This window comes from Panthera leo, chromosome A2 (assembly GCF_018350215.1).
Source record: "Panthera leo isolate Ple1 chromosome A2, P.leo_Ple1_pat1.1, whole genome shotgun sequence".
Lineage (NCBI taxonomy): Eukaryota > Metazoa > Chordata > Mammalia > Carnivora > Felidae > Panthera > Panthera leo.
The window spans coordinates 17,592,304-17,615,713 of NC_056680.1; the positions used below are offsets into that span (position 1 = coordinate 17,592,304).

The 23,410-nt window shown below is 49.5% G+C and overlaps 1 protein-coding gene across 7 annotated transcripts in view; it reads right to left on the reverse strand.

Moving 5' to 3' along the window:
* The window catches only part of PFKFB4 (6-phosphofructo-2-kinase/fructose-2,6-biphosphatase 4), a 41,435-nt gene that overhangs the window by 13,893 nt on the left and 4,132 nt on the right, over window positions 1-23,410 (reverse strand). For 6 of the 7 annotated variants that reach the window (XR_006199830.1, XM_042929244.1, XM_042929245.1 and 3 more), the window contains exons 2-10: window positions 17,959-18,075; window positions 17,719-17,815; window positions 14,065-14,131; window positions 11,465-11,539; window positions 11,042-11,098; window positions 10,260-10,381; window positions 7,849-8,056; window positions 7,145-7,291; window positions 100-204 (exon numbers count right to left, since the gene is read on the reverse strand). Coding sequence is in view for 6 of the 7 variants with exons in the window: in XM_042929244.1 (XP_042785178.1) it covers window positions 100-204; window positions 7,145-7,291; window positions 7,849-8,056; window positions 10,260-10,381; window positions 11,042-11,098; window positions 11,465-11,539; window positions 14,065-14,131; window positions 17,719-17,815; window positions 17,959-18,075 (995 nt within the window). In the remaining variant the exon portion in view is untranslated. Of the gene's footprint in view, window positions 1-99; window positions 205-7,144; window positions 7,292-7,848; window positions 8,057-10,259; window positions 10,382-11,041; window positions 11,099-11,464; window positions 11,540-14,064; window positions 14,132-17,718; window positions 17,816-17,958; window positions 18,076-20,289; window positions 20,496-23,410 lie in introns of all 7 variants that reach the window. The other variant, XM_042929248.1, reaches the window with a different exon arrangement.

Consider the following 23,410-nt stretch of genomic DNA (forward strand, 5'->3'; position numbering starts at 1 on the left):
GAGGTCAGACCCCACCTACCGCCCACACAGCCTCCACAGAGCACCCCCCAGTGGTCCTGGGGCAGACGGCGGGTGGCTAAGCCCCCAAATCCCACCTACCTCCCCCTTGGGGTACCGGTACCGGTACTTGTCCTGGTCCCGCAGGGCAAACTCCAGTGGATAATGATCCTGAATTTCCTCGTAAGTCATTTCCTCACAGACGCCCTAGGGAGACACCGCGGTCATCACACCTCCCATGCCAGGCCCGGGGATCAGCCCTGTGTCGGGGGGAGGGCAGGCAGAGGGGATCAGGTTTATAGGGTATTTCCTGGGTCATGGTGGCCCTCCCAGCCCGGAACTTAGAATGCATCTGGGAAGACTAGGTCCGTGGGACCACTGAGCAAAGGGGGCAGCTTCTGGTTTGTAAAGAGGTACCAGAACAGTCTTTTCCATCCATCCAGTTTATGCCATAAAAATAAATACAGAGGGATGCTTAGGTGGCTCAGTCAGCTGAGCGTCAGACTTCGGCTCAGGTCATGATCTCATGGCTAGTGAGTTCGAGCCCCGCGTCGGGCTCTGTGCTGACAGCTCAGAGCCTGGAGCCTGCTTCAGATTCTGTGTCTCTGTCTCTCTCTGTCCCTCCCCAACTCATGTTCTGTCTCTGTCTCTGTCTCTCTCAAAAATAAATAAACATTAAAATAAATTAAAATTAAAAAATAAACATTAAAATCAAATAAATAAATAAATAAATAAATAACACAGAATGTTAACTATGTGTCTTTTCTTGTGTCTTTTGTTTTCTGTGCTATAGAAATACTCTAAGTATGGATTGTTGTACAAGCTATAAAGCAAGATTTCACTTGTGTCCCTTCAGGATACACACACACTCACACGTAGCATAGATTACCTTATACAAATGCTATTTTTCTTTTAATGTTTATTTTTGAGAGAGAGAGAGACAGAGTGTGAGTGGGGGAGGGGCAGAGAGTGAAGGAAACAGAATCCGAAGCAGGCTCCAGGCTCCTAGCTGTCAGCACAGAGCCTGACGTGGGGCTAACCGTGAGATCATGACCTGAGCTGAAGTCAGACGCTTAACTGACTGAGCCACCCAGGCACCCCTACAAATGCTATTTTTTAAAAATCTATCAAAGAAGAACACTGGTTGAGAACACCAAAGTGATTTAAGGGTACTGAGAGAGGAAGTAATAAAATGCCCTAATAAAAAGCTACTGAGGGGCGCCTGAGTGGCTTAGTCAATTGAGTGTTCAACTTCAGCTCAGGTCATGATCTCATAGTTCATGGGTTCGAGACTCGAGTTGGGCTCTGTGCTGACCACTTGGGGCCTGGAGCCTGCTTCAGATTCTGTGTCTCCTTCGCTCTCTGCCCCTCCCCTCACTTGTGCTCTTTCTCTCTCTCAAAAATAAATAAACATTAAAAAAAAAAAGAGAGAGCTGCTGATCTCTGCCTTTGTTCTAAGTTGTCTATTAAAAAAGTACAGACTGGGGCGACTGGGTGACTCAGTAGGTTGGGCATCCGACTTCGGCTCAGGTCATGATCTCGCGGTCCGTGAGTTTGAGCCCCGCGTCGGGCTCTGTGCTGACAGCTCAGAGCCTGGAGCCTGTTTCAGATTCTGTGTCTCCCTCTCTCTCTCTGACCTTCCCCCATTCATGCTCTGTCTCTCTCTGTCTCAAAAATGAATAAACGTTAAAAAAAAATTAAAAAAATAAAATAAAATAATATAAAAAAAATAAAAAAGTACAGACCAAGAGGAAAATTTACAGTTGTAAACGTCTATATCAAGGGGTGCCTGGGTGGCTCAGTAGATTGAGCATCCAACTCTTGATATTAGCTCAGGTCATGATCTTGCAGTCATGGGATCAAGCCCTACATGGGGCTCTGCACTGAGCATGGAGCCTGCTTGGGATTCTCTCTCCTTCTCTGCCTCCTCCCCTTTTGCATGCGTGCGCTCTTTGTCTCTCTCCCCAAATAATAAGTAAACATTTAAAAATAAAAATAAATGTCTGTATCAAAAAAGAAGAAGATCTTGAGGTACCTGGGTGGCTCAGTCGGTTGAACATCAATCTCTTGATTTCAGCTCAGGTCATGATCTCATTGTTTGTGGGATTGAGCCCCATGTTGGGCTCCATGCTGACAGTACTGAGCCTGCTTGGGATTTTCTCTCACCCCCTCTCTCTCTGCCCCTCCCCTGCTCTCTCTCAAAATAAATAAGCTTTTTTTTTTTTTTTTAAAGAAGAAAGATCTCAAATCAATAATCTGATCTCCCATCTAAAGATACTGGAAAAAGGAAGAGCAAAGTAAACCCAAAGCAAGCAGAAGGAAGGAAGTAACAAAGATCACAGCAGGGCACCCGGTGGCTCAGCTGGCTAAACGTCCATTCAGCTCAGGTCATGATCTCATGGTTTGAGTTCAAGCCCCACACTGGGCTCCACACTGGCAGCTTGGAGTCCGCTTGGGGTTCTCTCTCTCTCTCTCTCTCTCTCTCTCTCTCTCTATCTCCCTGCCTCTTCCCTACTCTCGCTCTCTCTCTCAAAATAAATAAACATTTTTTTTAAAAAGACCAGAGCAGAAATTAATCAACTAGAAAACAGAAGATGGAGAAAAGCAATGAAATTAGAAATTGGTTCTTTGATGGGGCGCCTGGGTGGCTCAGTCGGTTGAGCATCCGACTTCGGCTCAGGTCATGATCTCACAGTTTGTGAGTTCGAGCCCCGCGTCGGGGTCTGTGCTGACAGCTCAGAGCCTGGAGCCTGCTTCGGATTCTGTGTCTCCCTCTCTCTCTGCCCCTCCCCCACTCACACTCTGTCTCTCTCTGTCTCAGAAATAAATAAACATTAAAAAATTAAAAAAAAAGAAAGAAAGAAAGAAATTGGTTCTTTGAAAAGATCAAAAGAATTCACAAGCCTTTAGCTAGAATGACAAGAGAAAAAGATCAAATTACTACAATTGGGAATGAAAGAAGAACATTACTATCAAGCTTGCAGAAAGAAAAAAAAGCTCTGAAGGACTATTAACCAACAACTCTGTGCCAACAAATTAGATAACTTGCGTGAAATAAGAAAATTCCTAGAAAGACAAACCGGCTTTGTTGTTGAGTCTAATGTGTCCCCACTGAAAGATATGCTGAAGGCCTAACTCGTGGTGCCAGACAGTGTGATCTTACTTAGAAATAGGGCTTGTGCAGATGTAACCAAGTAGATGAGGTCACCAGGGTGGGTCTCAATGCACTTACTAATGTCCTTTCAAGAAGACCATGTGAAGACACAGAGACACACACACAGGCAAGAAGGCCATGTGAGGACAGAGATTGGGATGACTCAGCTGGAAGTTAAGGAATGCCAAGGACTGTTGGCAACCATGAGACTCTTGGTAAAAATACGGGCATTAAGAGCAATTCTGGGGGCGCTTGGGTGGCTCAGTCAGTTAAGCATCTGACTACGGCTCAGGTCGTGATCTCCTGGTTAGCGAGTTCAAACCCCCCGTCCCGTGCCGCCCCCAGTGCAGAGCCTGGAGCCTGCTTTGGATTCTGTGTCTCCCTCTCTCTCTCTGCCCCTCCGCCGCTCACCTTCACCCTCTGTCTCTGTCTCTGTCTCTCAAAAAATGAGTAAAACATTTTACTTATTTTTAATTTTTAATTTTTTTAATGTTTATTTATGAGAGAGAGAGGCCACATATTTACATGAAATATCCCCACTAAGCCAGTCCACAGAGACACAAAATAGATGAGTGGTAGCCTAGGTCTGAAGGGAGGGGTTGGAAGAAAATGGAGGGACGGGGGTCAGGGTTACTTTTTGGAGTAATGAATGTTGAAATTGATTGCAATTGGTGATGGTTGCACAACTGGGTGAATACACTAAAAATCACTGAACTACTTTAGGTAGATGAACGGTATGGTATGTGAATTAATTCTCTATAAAGCTGGTATTTTTTTTTTTATTTTATTTTTAGTTTTATTTATTTGAGAGAGAGAGAGAACATGAGCACGGGAGCAGCAGAGAGAGGGAGTGAGAGAACCCCAAGCAGGCTTTGTGCTGTCAGCTTGGAGCCCAATGTGGGGCTCGAACTCACCCAGGCACCCCTATAAAGCTGGTATTTGTTAAAAAGGAAAAATAAGGCCGTGAATTGTGGATTGAACTAAGAAAAAAATCCCAATGTTGAAATAGAAGACTAGCCCAGGGCTGTTTACCAGAACCCACAAAAAGAACAAAGATAAACATAGAAAGATGATGAATAGATCACACAGATATTGGAACAGTCTCAAAATTTGAAAGAAAAAGAAGAGAATCCACCAGCATCTAGGAAAATAATCAGATTAACTACAATGGAAAAAAACTGGGGTGGCCCAGGGCTTCTCTGCAAAACCCAATGTTGGAGCCACATCCGTGTCCCTGGAGGGCAGACACTGGCACAAAGCTGCATCAGGGGGACAAAGACAGCGATGGCTGTAGGCCTCCCAGGACTCCCGGCAGCCACCAGTGATGGAAGCCTACAAAATGGTTAAGGGAGCTCCCAGATAGGTTACAAAAAGTGCTTACTCTTTTAAAGAGATCACCCACTAATTCTCCCCCAAATTTTCTCCTTTCACTCAGTACATATTTTTTGAGCACCTACCCTGTAGTGAACAAAGTAGGCACAGCTCCTGTCCTCGTGTGACCCAGAACCCTTCCCAGTGGCCGGGAACCTGGAATTGTCCTGGACGCCTGTCTTCTTCTCACCTCACCACTCAGTTATCACTTTTTGTTGTCGTTAAGAATGTTTATTTTTGAGAGAAAGAGAGTGAGCGTGGAAGGACCAGAGACAGAGGGGGACAGAAGATCAAAGCGAGCTCTGTGCTGACAGCAGAGAGCCTGTTGCGGAGCTCGAACTCATGAACTGTGAGATCATGACCTGAGCCGAGGTCAGACACTCAACCGACTGAGCCACTCAGGCGCCCCATCAGTTATCGCTTCTATCACTTCACCACATGTCCGTCCCCAGCACCTGTCCCAGTTCCTACCACAGGGTAGGCCCGCATAAATATGTGAATAACTGAATAAACATCCTGCAAATCCATCCACTTCTCTCTCTTGCACTGCTGCCAGCCAAGTTCCAGATGTCATCACCTAACCAGGCCACCGTAAGCACCTTTAGCTGGTCTCGCTTCTCCAGCTTGTCCCCTTTACCTCACCCCAACAACAAAACCATTCTCTACACCCACTGGGGTGACCCTTCTACCATTCAAATCTGATCTCATTACCAACTTGCACTTCAGGCAATAGTGGACTAGCTTGTTTAGACCAACCCTCCAGGGAGAGCAACTAGAAAACCCAGATAGAAAAAAATTTATATTTGTTTGATATTATCATAGAGCTCCAGGCAGAGGGGCCATGAGGGGCCAAGGTCTTAGAGAACAGGGAAGCCCAAAGAGGCAAACCTGCTAATGGCATCATTTTGTTGCTTTGAAAATGGCAGTTAGGGGCGCCTGGCTGGCTCGGTCAGTTAAGCGTCCGGCTTTGCCTCAGGTCATGATCTTGAGGTTCGTGGGTTCAAGCCCTGCCATCAGGCTCAATGCCGACAGCTCAGAGCCTGGAGCCTGCTTCAGATTCTGTGTCTCCCTCTCTCTCTGTCTCTCCCCCGCTCACACTCTGTCTCTCTCTCTCTCTCAAAAATAAATAATAAAACATTTTTAAAAATTTAAAAAAAGAAAAGAAAGTGGCAGTTAAAAGGATGAGAAGCTGGGGGTGGGGGAGATGGGTGAAGGTAGTCAAAAGGTACAAACTTCCAGTGATAAGATAATTAAGTCTTGGGGAATATAATGTACATCATGGTGGTGACTATAGTTAACAAGTCTATTGTCTATTTGTAAGTTGCTGAAAGATTAGATCTTAAAAGTTATCATCACAAGAAAAAAATGTGTAACTATGGGAGATGACAGATGTTATTTTAGTAATCACTTTGAAACATACACATATACCAAATCATCATGTTGTACATCCAAAACTACTACAATGTTATATGCCAATTATATCTCAATAAAACCAGGGATAGTGGGGAGGAGGAGAAGCCAAGCAGGAAGTATAGGGACTGAGTGGACACAAGCCTGGCAGAACTGGCAGCAATCTTGGCTGAAGGGACAAAAAAAAAAAGGTTGGGCCCACAAGTCTTTCCATCAGAACCTTAAAGGCTATATTACAGGAGAAGGAGGAAGACCTGGGAATTGAGTGGCCTCCACAAAGATCAAAATACAGCTTTGGGGTGCCTGAGTGGCTCAGTCAGTTAAGCGTCCCACTCTTGATTTTGGCTCTGGTCGTGATCTCACAGTTTGTGAGTTCAAGCCCCAGGTCGGGTTTCACACTGACAGCGTGGAGCCTGCCTAGGATTCTCTATGTCTCCCCCTCTCTCTGTCCCTCTCCTGCTTGCGCGCGTGCACACACACATACACACACACACACACACACACACACACTATCTCTCTCAAAAATAAATAAATAAACTTAAAAAAAAAAGCAGCTTTGAAACTGCTCTATTCCTGAGCAGACTAAGGTAACCCACCCCAACTGCCTGCCCCAAGTAAAAGTTTATCCTCTAGAGAGAGATAACATTAACTTGAGCCTAACTTATCTCCAACACTGTTCATCCAAAATGTCCAGCTCCCAATCAAAAATCACCAGGTAGGCTCTGTATCCAAAATACATGAAGAACTCCTAAAAGTTAATAAGAAAAAGGCAGACAATCCTATAGGGGGAGAAAAAGAGCAGAAGACCTCACAAAAGATATTCAAATGGCCAAGAAACCTAGTAAAAACTGTCATAATTAAAATAGTGTGCTATTTGGTACGTGAACAGATACGTAAATCATACCTAATGTAAAAGTAGGTGAAATAAATCAACAGGACAAGGATAAACAGATGGTTACAGGTAAGTGAGTTAACTGGGGGAAAATCAGATTTAAGGCCTATGTTAGAACATCAAAATAAATCCTAGTTGGTCTAGATAGTTAAATTGAAAAAAAGGGAAGGAAGGAAAGAGGGAGGGAGGGAGGAATCAAAACCCTAAGAAATGAAGAAAAGTTAAGGAGAAAGCTCTCCCTGACCCTCAACACTGTCACCCTGGCTGAGCGCAGCCATGCCCAGGAGACCCGGGCAACGGAAGACAGAGATGGGGATTACCGCATCAATCTCGTTGAGGACCTTCCACTGTTCATAAGGCACACCCAGGGCCTCAGCTGTCTGGATTGTCCTCTTCATCTGGCTCGTCCAGACCTTCAAGTCCTTGATGTTCTGATCACTGATGAACTGGGCCAGACTCTTGGCAAACTGAAATGCATCATAAGCAAATTCAGACTCACAGATTCCAGGCTGCCCTCCAAGGACCATGAAGCCACAGGGCACATGGCATTGTGCCCAGCCTCCAAGAACACAGAGAACTAATCTCTTAAGAATACCCATGTCCTTAAGTGCTGTTCTTAGGCATTCTTTCCAGAACCCTCTGTGTAGTTCCCATTGTGGATCATTACGTCCCCTGCCATTGCCCACCTCCTGACCATGTGTCCTAGTCCTTATAACCCCCAACTGTGGCCTCAATATCTCCCCTAGACTGTGGTGCAGCCATCAGCTGCACTGTAGGGATTTGGATCACTCCCAAAATGGCATGCCTCTCCAGAGAAAGGGGCTCAGCTGGTGACAACTTGCACGGAAGCCAGAAATCCAAGCTTGGTGCTTGGTGACTTTCCCTAAATGACAGGAACATTCCAGACTGAATGAAGGTCATCCACCTTGATGACACATTAGCTACAAGAGCTGGAGCACCACCACCCTAATATGTGAGCATGTACACACCCACCCACCCGCCCCTCCCCCCCCCCCACACTGACCTCCCTGCCCCGAGGGGACAGTCCTGGGTCCCCGCCAATCCGGCCCTTGAGGTTGAGCTCACTCTCCCCATGTCGGCAGAGGTAGATGGAGCGGGGGGTCACATGGATGTTCATGAGGTAATATACAATACGGCTCTGGATGTGGTCAGCCACACGGTTCACCACGTAGCTCTGTCCCACGTCCATGATCTTGATGTAGGACAGATCTCTTTCCAGAGAGAAGGTAGAGAGAGCCCTGTGAGTGCTACTAGGGCCCTTGAGGGTCCATCCCGCCAGCCACAGGAACTGGCCGCAGAGTGGTGCCTTCCTGACCACGAGGCTTCAGGTTACAACACACAGGACTGTCAGCTGGTGTGTAAGTGATGGGGGTGAGGAGGGAGCAACACAACACGTGTGACATCCAGACAAACCCTGTGAGAGGTGCTCAACACTTGTCGTGTTTCCAAAAGGTGACATCCAAAGCACAGGGTCAGTCATACACATTGTGACTCTCGCCACTGCTCTGTGTCCCCCGGACCCCGCTTGCCTACCTCTGAGCTCTCAACGCACAGTCTGTAAGGTGAATAAGAGATAGTTTTTTCCAGGACTGACCTGAAAGAAGCTGGCAAGCACTCCTCCTCCACTCCCCTGGCCAGCCACCCCTGGACCTGTCGTTCCCTCCCCCAGTGAGCCCTCCCGTTGAAACCCAGCTCAGCCACTTCCCTCGTTCTGGCTGGGAAGCGCTGCAGCTGGGAGAACATTCTCTGCTGATGTTTGCTGGGTGTTGGGGAGGAACCAGGAGGAAAGGTGGGGTTTCTCAGGCATCGTGCTCTGGACTGGCCCAGGAGCTCCCTGCACGCTCTCATCTGAGCTCTCACTGTCTGGCCTGGGAGCCTGGCTTTAGGTTTAGGGTTGTTACATGGACACCAATAAAAATAGCAGCAACGCAGTCGCTTAAGCGTCCGCCTTCGGCTCAGGCCATGATCTCACGGTTCATGAGTTCCAGCCCCGCGTCGGGCTCTGTGCTGACAGCTCAGAGCCTAGACCCCGCTTTGGATTCTCTGTCTCCCTCTCTCTCTGCCCCTCCCCCATTTGTGCTCTGTCTCTCTCTCAAAAATAAATACATGTCAAAAAAAATAAATTGAAAAACCAAAAAACAGCAGCACGTTAACTGAGGAGTCCAACAGGAGCTGCTCCAGTTAAGCGTCTCGCACGGTCACATCACAGAACCATGAGGAAAACCGCAGAGCTGGAGTGACTGGAGAAACACGAAAAACCACAGAGGGGGCCCAGGCGATGAGTGTTGTTTAGTGCAACTGCCTTCGGCTGGCCAAGGAGACTCAGCCAGTCCTCTGCAAAGAACCCTAGAAACCATCCCTCTTACAGTGGCTTGTTCTCCTTAGTTCGAATACATCGGATGTTCTCATGTCATTATAAGTGACCCACGCCCAAGTTTAGATTCCAGTCTTTCACTTAATGCTACATAACTGACACCTTCCCATGCATTGTCGGTATGATCTGTGACTATACAACACTTTACCAAGGGGCCACACTGTCACTTACTTAACCACTGCCCCCACTTTTGCTGTTATACAGAAACCGATGAACTATGGCCAATAAGTCAAATTCGGCCTACGACCTGTTTTTGTACATAAAGTTTTATTGGACCACACCCATTTATTGACACATTGTCTGTTTCCTTTGCACCACAATGGCAGAGTTAAATAGCTCAACAGAGACTGTATGCCCCCAAAGCCTAAAATATTTGCTACCTGACTCTTTACAGAAAAAGTTTGCTACTGTAAGAGCCTCAGCTGAATGCCCCTTGTGGGCCTAAAGGCCCCTCCCCACCTGACACTAATTCCTAGTGCCTGCTGGGTCTGCCATTCCAGAAAGAGGCAGTGGAATTAATCAGCACGGGTCACTGCCAGCTGTTTGTAGGCAGCATCTGGGCACTCCTTCCTGCCTGCTCAAAATGCAGACCGCACACTTAAAGGGCAGCATGTAATGTTTGCAAATGCCTGGCAGAAAGATCCGCTGCACAGAAATCAGGCTTGATTTTATAACAGAATAGCAAAAATTCTTTTCTTCCTTCTTTTCTTCCTTCCTTCCTTCCTTTTCTTTCTTTCCTTCTTTCTTTTTTTAAAGTAAGCTCTACACCCACCACAGGGCTTGAACTTACAACCCTGAGATCAAGAACTGTAAGGAATAACAGAAAATTCTGACTTGCAGAGCTCCAATAAGGTAATAGGGTTCTGCAAGTCACTTCTGGTCCTCAATTTCTGCCTGAAGGAAAGAAACAAGGCCAGACCATCTCTGCCTGTTGGAGTGGCCCATCAGCCACCACCACAGGGAGTCACAAGGAGGCAGCTCAGGGGGATCCCCACCACCCACCCATCATAGCTGCAGGACATAGTGCTCTCCTCACTCACCTGTCCAGGTCCTCATCCAATGACTCATATGAATTCTCATAGCATTCAATGCGTCTCATGAAATCCTCCGTGGCCTTATCACTATCATGGTTCACATAATCGGGGCTGCCGAGTTTCACTTGCTGCCGGACCAAGCACAGACATCACATCAGGGCTGGAGGCCAGGCAGGGCCAGAGACCAAGGAGAATGCTGGGCAGGGGGAAGGGGGAGGCAGGGCCAGAGGCCAAGGCCAAGGCTTCGGGCATGAGGCTGGAGGCCAATCCCAGAAGACTGGTCCCGTTAGGAAGAGCTCAACAGTTCCTGGTCTTAGTTCCCACACCAGTGCCACAGAGTATTAGTGGGCACCCTAAGATCAGAGTCCCTCATTTTTGTGGCACTGGGGGAGGTGAGGCCATCTGAACCATCCTCCCAACCCCAGATATTCATTCCTTGTAAAACAGGGGGTAGGAGAGAGAGCAAATCTCTTTCTCTTTCCAGATATAACCACCTCCTACCACACTCTCTACCTCCAGAGGCTGAAGCTCCTCTCCCACTGTCGAGGGAATTATGAGGGGGAAAGGGAGGGGAAGGGAAGGGAAGAGGAGGGAGCAAGAATGAATGCCCCCAGCTACATGGCCCTCCACACAAGTGGTCCTTGGGCATCTATGATCACCCCACCCCCAGTGTTCAAGAAGACCAAATTAAGGCTGGCCCAGGCACCAGCCCAGACCTGGAGAGGACCTCACTGTCCCATGCTACCTCAGTTGTACTATTGCCCCACAAGGTCAGATACACCACTCACCACGATGTTAGCGGCTATGACCTCAGGATCCACACAGATGGACTCCACAAAAAAGGTCTGCAGCAAGGACCAGGGCGGGCAGGAGAAAAGGAACCAGACACTCTCAGGGCCCTGGGCCTGGCTCCAGGGAGCCCCCACCCCACTGAGGGCCACGCTGACCCAAGGGATTTCTGCATTTGAGGGAAGGGTCAAGAAGCCCCAGACCAAAGAAGATGCCACCCTATCCAGGACTCTCCCATCAAGACACCCACCTCCCCAAACAGAAAATTCCAGGTGGAAAGAAAATAGCAACGCTTCTATCCCAAATCGACTCTGGAACCCACCTGCCTGATTCCCAGCACATGTCACCAGGCTATGAAAGGGGCTCCAGAGGGTCCGAATATGCCACAGCCCAACCAAGAAGGTAAACCAAAGAGGCCTCACCTTGTAGCCATTCTGTTCCCCAAAATTAAAGATGGTCGCTCTCCGTTCTCGGGTGGTATTCGTTGCATCAAAAACCTAGGACCAAACTAGGGTTAACTCAGTCTCTGGCCTAGAGAAGAGGGGAAGTCAGCCAACAGCTGCAGTACGGGGACCGGATTTCTCACAGGGACCTTCTGTTGCCCAGGCCACCCTCCTGGCCGGTGTTCTTTAGACCTGCAAGGGCTGGGTTGGTACTCCCCTTCCTTGAGGAACACACCTCAAGGAAGCTGGAAGGAGTGGGTGGCTCTGCTCCTGGCAGGGCAGCAAACCCTTGGCACAAAGGACACACTCAGCACTGCCCTGCATGCAGCAGGCACTCAGTTTACGCTTGACTCAGTTCATGCTTCCTGTAAAACCAGTTACACATGGAGAGCTGAACCCCTGTTTATTTCCGTGCCATTCTCAGACTCTACTAAAATGGGAAAATAAGAGTAAAGAGAACAGGAGAGGAGATGTTAACAAAATTTGGGTGAATGACTCACAAGAAACGGAGAAAACCAAATACAAGCCCTCACCCACCAGAGCACACCCACTTGTACAGAACCAGGATAGTCGGAATCGGGACACAGGTGTCTCTGAGAAAAGAGACATGTGTGCAGAGGAAGAGGGAGGACTGCCTGGTGGTGCAGAAAAGACCAGGTGGAGCCCTAGGCCTTCTCCCCACCACATCCAGCCAGGCTGACCCACCTGGAACTCCTTATGAACTGCCTGGGGCCTGTCCACACACCCTCAGGGGTAACCCACTTATATGCATGTCCAAGCAGCTTTTAGAGCAGGACTTAAAAAAAAAATTTTTTTTTTAATATTTATTTATTTTTGAAAGAGAGAGACAGAGCATGAGCAGGGGAGGGGCAGAGAGAGAGGGAGACACAGAATCCGAAGCAGGCTCCAGGCTCTGAGCTGTCAGCACAGAACCTGATGCAGGGCTCAAACTCATGAACTGTGAGATCAGGACCTGAGCCGAAGTCGGATGCTTAACTGACTGAACCACCCAGGCGCCCTAGAGCAGGACTTTTTTTAAAAGGGCATTCAATCAGGGCTCACTGGATGCTCCAGCAAAACCTCTAACATGAAAAACAGACTAGATAAAAAAAGAATAAAAAGAACTTTCAGCAAAAGAAGACAGGGCATAGAATATAAAGGAATGTAAGAACACTTATAATTGTTATTTAAAGAGAGATACAAAATATTATAGTAACCACAAGACAGAGTTATAAAAAACTGGAACACTAGGAGAATAAGAAATTTAGAATTTAGAAATTAAAATATGATCATATGACTTTTTTTAAATTCAACCCAATGCTCATAAGGTAAAGTGCTTGTTGAGAAAGTCTCCCTGAAAATAGAACAAAAATGACAGACATAGAAAATAAGGAGAAAAAAGATAAAATTAGGGCCCAAGCCTAGCATGAAGCCACCAGGAGTTCTAGAAAAAACAGCTCAGGAAATGGGAGTGGAATGGCAAATCACTGTCAGAAAGTGGTCGGGTGGTTTATCAAAGTAATTAATAGACAACAATTTCTTGATCTGTTAAAGAAGAGTTTCCCATTGGAAAAGTCACCCCAGGACCCAGCGTGGAGGAGAGGACCCACGGCAAGGCCCTAAAGTTCTCCCCAGAGAAAAGGCCATGAGCATCTCCACTTCCCTCCAAGAGATGAAACTGTTAGGAAGATCAACAAATCAGAATGCCATCTGACTTTTCCACAGCCATTCTAGAAGCCATAACACAACAGAGCAATGTTGTGGAAATTCTAAAGGAAAAATACCTCCCACCTACACCCAACCATCAACTATAAGGATAAAACAAGACATTACCAGACATGCAAGGTCTCATGTGATGTACTTCCTAAGTACCTTTCTCAGGAAGCTACTGGAGGATGTGCTCCAACAAAACAAGTCAGTAAACAAGGAAAAAGAAGACACAGGGTCCGAGAGCAGGGCCTTCTACTCGGGAGTCAGAAGGGAATTCCCAGGGTACCACAGACTGAGAAGGCAACTGATCCAGATGGAGCTGGAGGATGAAGAGCTGTGGGAGGCACGTCTCCGAGAGGAAAAGGGAAGGAAAAAGCAGCCCCTGTGTTTGACTGCATAGGGTTAGGGTAGGGCCCTTTCCAACAGACACCCTTGCTCAACTGTGTCCCACCCATCCACCTGACAGGAGGGGCCAACACACAGGGGAATTGCATTACCCAGGATTTGGCTGGCTCCCAGAACAGCCACTAAATACGGGCCAGGATTCTCCCCACCCCAGGAGAAATCACATTTGCTAAAGACTTGGTAACATGACCTACCACATGTGGTGGCCAATAATGTGAGTATTCAGAAGGAAGTCCTACAGGATCAAATGCAACCACAAGCCCAGAGGGAAATTCCCAGCACACAACCAGCCTCTAGCTTCCTCTTACATGGTGGCTGTAGATTTCCGCCCAAGGGCTGGAGCCCAGGGGCAGCTGGGGCCACACACACCCTGACTTCCCTTCTGGATTCCTGATGAGCAAAGGGCTAGATGTATATAGGCTCCCACATGTCACTCGCAGAAGTCACCAGGGTGTTACACTCACCGCCACATGTCCCCCCTCCTCACTAAGGAACCGCCGGACATCACGGAGGGCCGCCAGGGCACACTGCCTTCAGAAGAAAAAACACAGGGTCAGCCCAGCACCCGACCCTGGCTGCAGGAGGGCAACAGGTCAGGGATATGTTCTACCCCAGACCAGAGAGGGCACAGTCCCTGGGGTCCCTTCTCTTCTCAAGATTTCTCTTTCCTTCGGGTAATTTTCAGCGCTTTTGTGAACTCTGCTCCTATAAGTGAAAGGCTACGTGTTCCTGGCCACTGGGAATAGTTTTTAAAATACCACTTTTCTGTGCTTTCTCTTCTCATCTCATTGTGCGCAAATCCAGGCTGCCATTTTGCCATATGCATGACTTCCAAGTGTCATGCATTTCCCCTGATATCAAAATAAGCACTTTCAAAACCAGACATTTCCTCGTATGTGACTGTTGGGGGCTGGCGGTGGGGAGACAAAAGACACTATCGCTGGTCCCCAGGGCAACATTACGTTTAATATTCAATTTTCTTTCCTGGGAGAGAAAACACGTGATACTACCCTTCCTGGAGGAGGACGCTGTGTCTCTGCCTCTTGCACCATGTCCACTGGCCCTGTGGAAGGTGAAACTTTCCCCATGACTGACCATTGGTTATACTGCCTTCAGAACATCTCAGCCTCTTGGTTTACTGCGGCTAAATATACTGCTATATATAAGGATCTTCCTAATTTTATCCGTTTCTCCCACAAGGTCTGCAGCTAGATAAATCATTTTGATCTTTCTTTTTCTTTCTTTCTTTCTTTCTTTCTTCTTTTCTTTCTTTCTTTCTTTCCTTCTTCCTCTTTTTCTTTCTTTCTTTTTATCTTGTCTGATGTAAGAATAAAATTAGATCTTCTTCCATTTGTTTGATCTTCTGATTTTGCACGTAAACCCCCAGTGCATCAAAGGGCTGTGCTGTCAGGGCCTCCACCGGGCCGGGCCACTGTGCCCGTGCATGGAGGCACGGGCCAAGCGGAGCAGGAGAGAGCCTGCTGGGGTCATGGGGAAACTGGTGGCAGAGCCGAGTCCAGGTCACTGGGAGGAGCTCTGTTCCTATGCCTCCTGGTGACCTTTCTGTGCCCCAGTGGGTCTTTTAGTTAACACTTCAAAAAGCTTTTGCACGCCCAAAAACCTGAATTCTGAGAGTCTGGGAAGTTGGCGTTGCCGGAGCCATTTCTGGCCACCTGCATTCAGCACCATGCTCTGGGCTGAGATCTGTGGGCTGCTCTGGCTAAGGCAGCACCACGTACATCTCAGGGCTCCAGTGGAAATGTGGGAGGAACAGCCTGGGAGCCTGAGAGGATGGGGGTGTTGAGTGTAAAGTGGGGACAGTCTGTGGGACTGAGCCCTTAACCTATGCAGACTGATGCTAACTCCAGATAGATAGTGTTAGAACTGAACTGAATTGGGGCGCCTGGGTGGCTCAGTCAGTTGAGCGTCCGACTTTGGCTCAGGTCGTGATCTCATGGTTCACGAGTTTGAACCCCACATTGGGCTCTGTGCCGACAGCTTGGAGCCTCGTGCCTGTCTTTGGATTCTGTGTCTCCCTCTCTCTCTCTCTCTCAAAAATAAATAAAAACATTAAAAAAATTAAAATAAAAAAAAAAGAACTGAACTGAATTGTCAGACAAATGTGCATGCGCCCACGGCCGCCATATGGGCTCGTGTGTAGTAGGAGACCACTGTGCCCAGTGTTAGGGACAGACATCAATGCTGTAGAGCTCCAGGGATCTCGATGATATACAAGAACCTAGGCCTCTGGGAAATACAGTCTTCTCTTCTCAGGCTTCCCACTTTAAAAAGTCTGATTCTTCTATTTTGCCAGTTAGCTGTGGGACGTTCAGGGCTGGTTATTGGGAAATGGTCCTGTAGCACAGACCCAGGCTTTAGATCCAGAAGGGAGGGTTTCTAGGAATAGGCAGAGGGTGTGCCTGCAGAGAGGCCCATGTGAACCTGCTCCCAGCTGCTACCGCTGGGGCCTCTGTTCCAGCTGGGTGACTCTGGACTAGCTCCCCAACCACTCCGAGGCTGGGTTTCCCCATCTCAGTTAATCCCAATACGCCTACCTTCGACTGGCAGCCTGAGCAGAATTACCGGTGAGCCCTAGGAGTGCCAGCTCTCTTATTGTTCCCGCAAATATTTTGGATTCAGACAGGCCTGGCTTCAAATTCAAACCCTGCGTGATCCTAAAATACCATCACTTTCAGACCTGGTCTCCACATCTGGGAGAGTAAGGTGCCAGCACCCACTGAAGGAAAGATCAGGCAAGCTAGTCAGTGCCCACGGCTTGAGGATGCTGTAGAATCTGCATTTGATACGATCTCTGACCTACTAATTGGGTAATACTAGAAGATGGACACAACAGTTTTTAGTGGTATATGGGCTTAGATTCAAGTCTGGGCTCTTTGAAGTAACTTGTTATCTTATATGAGACACCTGAGCCTCAGTTTCCTCATCTGTAAAATGGGAAGGGGCGGTGATAATGGGCAGCATGCACCCAACACACAGCAGGAGTTCAAATATCACTCCCCTCCCTATTGTCAGGCTCACCAAAGGGTCCAGTCTCATGTTTGACGCACAATTCGGCCACAGGCCTGAAATGTCAGATTCCCCCACCTTCTTGGTGCAGCAGCCTGGCCCAGCCCCACTGGCCCAAGAGCAAACCCTGGGGAGGGGCCAAGCGCCACAGCGAAGAGCTCTTGCCCCCTGGTGGCCAGAGACAGAGCAGGCAGCCTAGAATCCAGGCCTGGGCAACAACTCAGTAGCTTCTGGCCTGGACCCGTACTTGATTTGGAGAGGTCACTACAGCTGGGCAGACCTCTGCTAAATGCCCTACCACAATGGCTGGGTCCAGAGCAAGGGCAAGGAAGCTTCTTGAACCCTCAGCTGACATCTGCCGAAAAGAATGCAGCATAGCTCCTCAGACCACCAGCTGGTGTTCTCGGTTCAAGTCTGAGTGTCACATGCAAATTCCCATCTCGTGAATAAGAGCAAGAGTGTGAAGTTTGAGCCACATGAAAGCAAAGCCACGGCCTACCCTACACATGCCAAGAACATGCCAAGCACATGCCAAACATCCTCCAAGTATACAGTTTATTCTGGGGCAAGGGAAGGAAGGCCACGGTTCTGGGCTGATCCTTCTGGCTTTGTGAGAAGCTGCCTGGAGGTAGTCCCGCTCCCACTCTGCCCCATCCCTGAGGCCTGTGTCCCTGCACCTACTCGGGCCTCCCTCCCTACTAGAGGTCATCCCCATGGAAGGCCTGGGGTAAGCAAGCTGAGAGGCTTCTATGCAGCCAGCCCTTGACTGGCCCTGGCTAAGCCCCTTGCATCTCCCTGAAGCCCCCTCTTCCCCTCCCACAGGATGTCCTTACTAAGAGTTCACGAACCCCAGGGCAGGGCCAACTACCAAGAGGCCACACACCCTCTCCCACTGTTCCAAAATCCAACACATCCCCAGCTCCACCACATCCTGAGATGGTCAGGAGACCAGCCCTATCACAGCCGAGTGGGGGCAGGGCAAGGCCAGGGCTCAGGAGCAGCTTAGTCATGATCGGCACCTGGGCTCCAGGGCCTTCTCCATAAACACACACAATCACACATACACATCACACACACATACATACACTCACTTCCTGATTTTCAGGCCCTCTTCGTTGTCTGGAAGGAAAAACTCAAAAGACTTGTATGTCTTGACCATGTCCCGGCGGTACTGGCCAACGTTGAATTCTGGGGGAAAGAAAGGTTCATCTTTCACACAGCAGCAGCCCCAGCTCTTGCCCTTGACACATCCCAGACCCGCCTTCTCTCCTCTTCTCCCCTCCCCCTCACAAAGCCCCAAGGCCCCCTTGGAAGCCGAGGCCAAGTCTCACCGCGCGTTGGCACGCCAATCCAGTTCAGGTAGCGAGTCAGCTTCTTGGAGATGTAGGTCTTGCCCCTGGCGGGCAGGCCTACCATGACAATGAGCGTTGGGCAGTTGGTCATGCAAACTGAAAGGCAAGGAGCTGGTGTCAGACAAGAGCTGGGACCCCTCCCAGTGTGCCCCTCCCTCTGCTCCTGGCACAGGACTTCAGATGTGCCCTCCAGGCCTTCTGGCCTCATACCCTGGTCTCGAGCCACCACTGGCATGGCCCCACTGCCCAGGCCTGTCTGGGCTCCAGCGGATACAGCAGAATCTCACCAGCCCCTGATCCAGATGTCCACTGTGGATATAAAGCTGGATGTGCCACACCCCTGAATGAACATGCAGGACAGAGCCAAAGCCCAGAGGGTATTCAACGCGCCACCTGTCACCCAGGAATCCGCACCCCAGCCTAGCAGTCACTCAGCATTCCCACTAGCGCATTCCCACTGCTTACCCTTCCTGCCTGCCTCATCGTACAAAGCCCAGCTCAAAAGCTGCTTCTTCAGTGAACCCTTCCTCCAAGACACCTCTGCACTGCCTTGGCACCCTCTCTCTCCCTCAGTCCTGGTCACCTCACCCACGAGTCCGCCCCCTGCATTTGATCACTTGAAACAAGAGCAGCCTTGCAGTATCTGAGCCATTCAGGACCATGGGGTCTGGCACAGGACTGATGCTCAAAAATTATGGGCGCAGGCTGGGGGAGGGGCGGCTTCTCGAAATCCCCTGGGGTGAGAGCCATGAGGGGCTGAGACCAATGTCCACAAGGACTGACCCTCCGATAGCCCACCCCCCACCATCCCACGTGTCACCGGGTCAGTGTGGCAGCCAGAGAAGTTGCCAAGGCTGGAGGCGGGGACAGGTCTGGACACAGCACCCCCAAACCCTGGTCCACTAGGACAGACACCAAGACAGCAGAACCGCCAGCCTCACGTGACCCGTCTCAGCTTTCAGTGTAGCCTCACCTCAGAAACCTGAGGAAGCTTTCCTTTCATTGTCCTCAGCACCTGGGCCATGTGAAACCACAGCAGACAGACAGAGGGCCCGTGTGGGGACCTGTCACTGCCCCAGGCTCTGCAAGTGCCTTCACCTGGTAGTCCTTGGACAGATCACTGGGCCCCACCCCTCAAGCTGTCTCCCCCACTGGAGCTGGAGTGCAGAGGCCCTAGGGGCAGCCGTGTCTAGGGGTCAGGAGTCAGACAGGTCTGGGTTCCTATACTGACTCTGACAATTACTGGCAACTCTGAGGCTTGGTGTCCTCACCTGTAAAATGGGATGACAATCCCTCAGTGAGGTCTAGCACTATTCCATGTGAAAGCCAGAGCATGTCTGGGAACCTGTGCCCTTTGCCCAGCCCTGGCAGCACACCGGCTAAGGACACAAGTGCACCTTAGCACAGACTGCCCTTCAGACTTAGGGCACAGAAGCACCTGTCTGTCTCCAGGCAGGCCCTGCAGAGAAGTAAAGGGCTTTGCTTGCCAGTCGGGGCTCCATCGCTCCTGCACATGACCGTTGGGCAAATGTGACCCAAACTGTGAGCCTCAGGGGAGAGAAGGAGAGGATCCCATGGAACACAGGATGACAGTGAGCAAGAGTGAGCTTGCAGAAAAACCTCAGCATTGGCTAAGGAGAGAGAAAAGCAAGTTAAGCAAGACCCTGCATCCTGAGGCCCAGCGACACGATGGCCTGTGCTGTTTGCACAATTGCTGGCCAGGCTCTCAAGCAACCAAAGAGCAGTGAATCAGCTACTAACTATGGGGGAAACCTGCAGCCAGCCTGCTCCACTCCTTCCTATTGCTCCCTGAAGGGCTCTCCCACCACCTCAGGGTCCGTCTTCACATCTCCCATCCCAGAGAAACTCCCGGCCTCCTCTCCCAGTGTTTGGTAACAGCATCCCCTGGCCCCATGCACAGCCATGGTGGGCAGGCAGGGCAGTAAACCAGGGCTGGGTGCAGAATAAGAGCAATAAATTACCTACCATCTCTGTTCCTCAAGATAAGCTCCCAAGGAAATGACCCAAAGAAAGATCAAAGTACAAGTGTATTCACAATAGCTCTGCTTACAACAGCAAAACATAAGCAAGTGCTAGCAGTAGAGAATCTGCAAACTGAGGCCCACAAGAGGGAACCCACCACTGCGCCTGAACAGAGAGCATATGCGCCAGGTGAGCTGGGTGCACAGCTGGACCTGCAGCTCTGGGCCCTCAAGAACCTCAGTCCCAAGCAACCAGACAACAGAACGCACCGTTTAGAACACGAGGCGGGTGCAGAGGGAAATCTGCAGACATGTCAATTCGACTTACCTCGCTGATTTCTTTTCCTATAAATTTGCTTAAGGCCTTAGGAGCCCCAGGAGTCAAGAGGCCCGACATAAGCCTAGTGCAACACAGGGATGACTTTCTGGCGGTGTCACCTCAGGGGCAGCCACAAGTCCTGAGTGGGTTCCAGAACTGATTCCTGAACTGCACGTGCTCCTACTTCCTTGAGGCAGGCTGGGGAAGGGAGTACTCTTTAAAATAAAGCAGCCTGGCATCACTGTCCTGTTCAGAGGGGACAGAAAGTCATCTTTCCTATTGTCCCGTGCATGCACCAATCGTGTCCTTAGCCCAGAAGTCTTGCTACCTGGGGTACCTGGGTGGCTCAGTCAGTTCAGCGTCAGACTTAGGCTCAGGTCATGATCTCATGGTTTGTGAGCTCGAGCCCCATGTCTGGCTCTGTGCTGACAGCTCAGAGCCTGCAGCCTGCTTCAGATTCTGTGTTTCCCTCTCTCTGCCCCTTCCCCCGCATATACTCTGTCTCTCTCTCTCAAAAATAAATAAACATTGGGGCGCCTGGGTGGCTCAGTCGGTTAAGCGTCCGACTTCGGCTCAGGTCATGATCTCGCGGTCCGTGGGTTCGAGCCCCGCGTCGGGCTCTGTGCTGACAGCTCAGAGCCTGGAGCCTGTTTTGGATTCTGTGTCTCCCTCTCTCTCTGACCCTCCCCTGTTCATGCTCTGTCTCTCTCTGTCTCAAAAATAAATAAATGTTAAAAAAAATAAAAATAAAAATAAAAAATAAATAAACATTAAAAAAAAAAAGAAAAGTCTTGTTACCTTTTTGTTAATAAAAGCTATCATAGGGGCACTTGGGTAGCTCAGTCAGTTAAGCATCCAACTCTTGATTTAAGCTCAGGTCATGATCTCACAGTCCCTGAGATTGAGCCCCCCTCCCCCCAATCAGGCTCCATGCTGGGCACGCCTCTCTGCCCCTTCCCCACTTATGTGTGCACACTCGTGCTCTCTCTTAAAAAATAAAATAAATAAAATAAAATAAAATAAAATAAAATAAAATAAAATAAAAGCTATCAAAAGTACTGTCCTTTCTGCCATGTTTTGATTCCTTTCTTCATCCCCTGCCCCACCTGCCCCCAGAACTCCTCCAAGTCTGAGCTGAGGGGTCAATGCTGAAGAAGGTAACAACTTCCAGGCCTTCATGTGTAGCTCTGAATTTTACCGAAAGAAGAAGAATTGCTAATGGAGAGTGGGGGTGGAGGAAGCACAGCCAACCAGCCTGTGGTGCCCTCAGGAGCCAGGGACTATACACCAAAGCCAACCCACTACACAGCACAGATCAGCCGTAGGCCCTATATCCTCTTCTCCACAAAGCCCTGTGATCAAGTCAACTTCTACCCATCCCCCTCCCTCAGAGGGGGGCCTCCTGTGGTCTTCCATCAAGTTATAAGTCCACCATGTAGAGGGTACAATGCCGCATGAACAGTCTCTAGGGACTGGAGGTGCTGCCCAGACAGGTTCCATGTTCCCTCCTGGCTTACTCCCTGCTGTGAACTCAGGGACCCTTGCTTGGGGACCAAACCACCACACAATCTGCAGGTCTCATCTTTGGCTTCTTGGGTGCCTCCTCCTCCAGGAAGCTCTCCTGTTCTGGGACAGTCCAGAATCCCACCCGCTGCAACACCCTGAGACAGTGCCATGGCACAAGTTCCTCTGCTCAGACCAGAGCCACATTTTCATCGCATACTTGGAGTGTGGAGAAACACAGACCCCTCCCCAACGGGTCGCAGCATCTTTGCCACCTGGAATGGGGGCTGGCTCAGGGTGATGCTTCAATTCCTGACTCTGACACACAGAGAAGCAAAGTGGTGATGAAATGGCAGAGCCACCTGCTGCCTCTTATCAAGCGCCTCCTCCTGAGGGGGCCCCTGGCAGCTTCTGGGAGTAGGGAGATGGCTGCCTCCATCCCACAGATGAGGAACCCATGGCCGAGAGAGTCAGCTCTGTGCCCAAGGTCACACAGCTGAGCTACCATGTGGCTGGAGTGTTCCTGCCTCCAAAAGCCCAGGTTGTGACTCCTTCGCCTTTATGTAGTAACAGCAGCCACCCCCTTGTTAGGACAATACAGCCTAATGCAGACTGGCTAGAAGCACAAGAGCAAGAGGGCTTGGCCTCGGTCCCTCCAGAAAAGTCTGGAAGAAGGGATGTCTAGGGTGTAGCCATAGACTCAGTACTGAGCCATAGCCAGTCAGACTGAGTACTGACTGGAAAGCCATGGCCCCCGGGCTAAGAGACTGACCACCACCTCAGCCTCCTACCAGGACCTACATCATGATTAGAGCCATGACCCACCAGAATGTCTGGTCAAAACCATGACCACCCCCTACCAGGACCCAGTACAGTAAGAGATACACACAGCCCACCTACAGGACTCACATCTTGGTCAAAAAGCCCCCAGGCTGGCCCAAAGCAAAACAAGCACGGGGCACTCTCCCTCCTTTATTATGCCCAAGCAGACATCAAGGTGTACAAGGAGATCCTAGCACAACACACAATCTCCTGATCTCCTTTTCTATATCTGTACCACGAGTTGGACTAGATGTTCTCTGAGGTCCTTGCCAATTTGCAAATTCATTATAATGTTTCGGTTACTCCTAAAAAAAAAAAAAAAAAAAAAAAACCTTTGTTTTTCTTGGCAATAAGCCGTTGAAGACTCATGTAAGGACAAATAGAAAGTCAAGTAAAGTGGATTCAACACCGGGATCCCAGGAAAGGCAGGCCCCACCGTAACAATTCATTAACAATTCCACGGATTTCAGCATGTCTCCTGGATGTTTTCTCTTCCAACCTTACCATTCGCCCACAACCCCATCTGGATGCATATGCAGCCATGAACACAAAGACAGGTCCATATGGGACAGTGTTCTCACCTTCTCCATCCTCAACACAACTGCACTTCCCTGAAATTCCTCTCAAAGCTCAGTGTGAGGCCCAGAAGTGGGTAGTTAAGTCCAAGGAGCACCCTTCCTCCCACTGGAGGAATGGCCCACCCTTGGGCGTTTGAAACTTCTGGGCTCAGAGAGGCCAAATGATTTCCATGAGGCCAACACAGCTCAGAACCGGTCTACACTCTCTGGCCTGCAGAGAGGGCAGG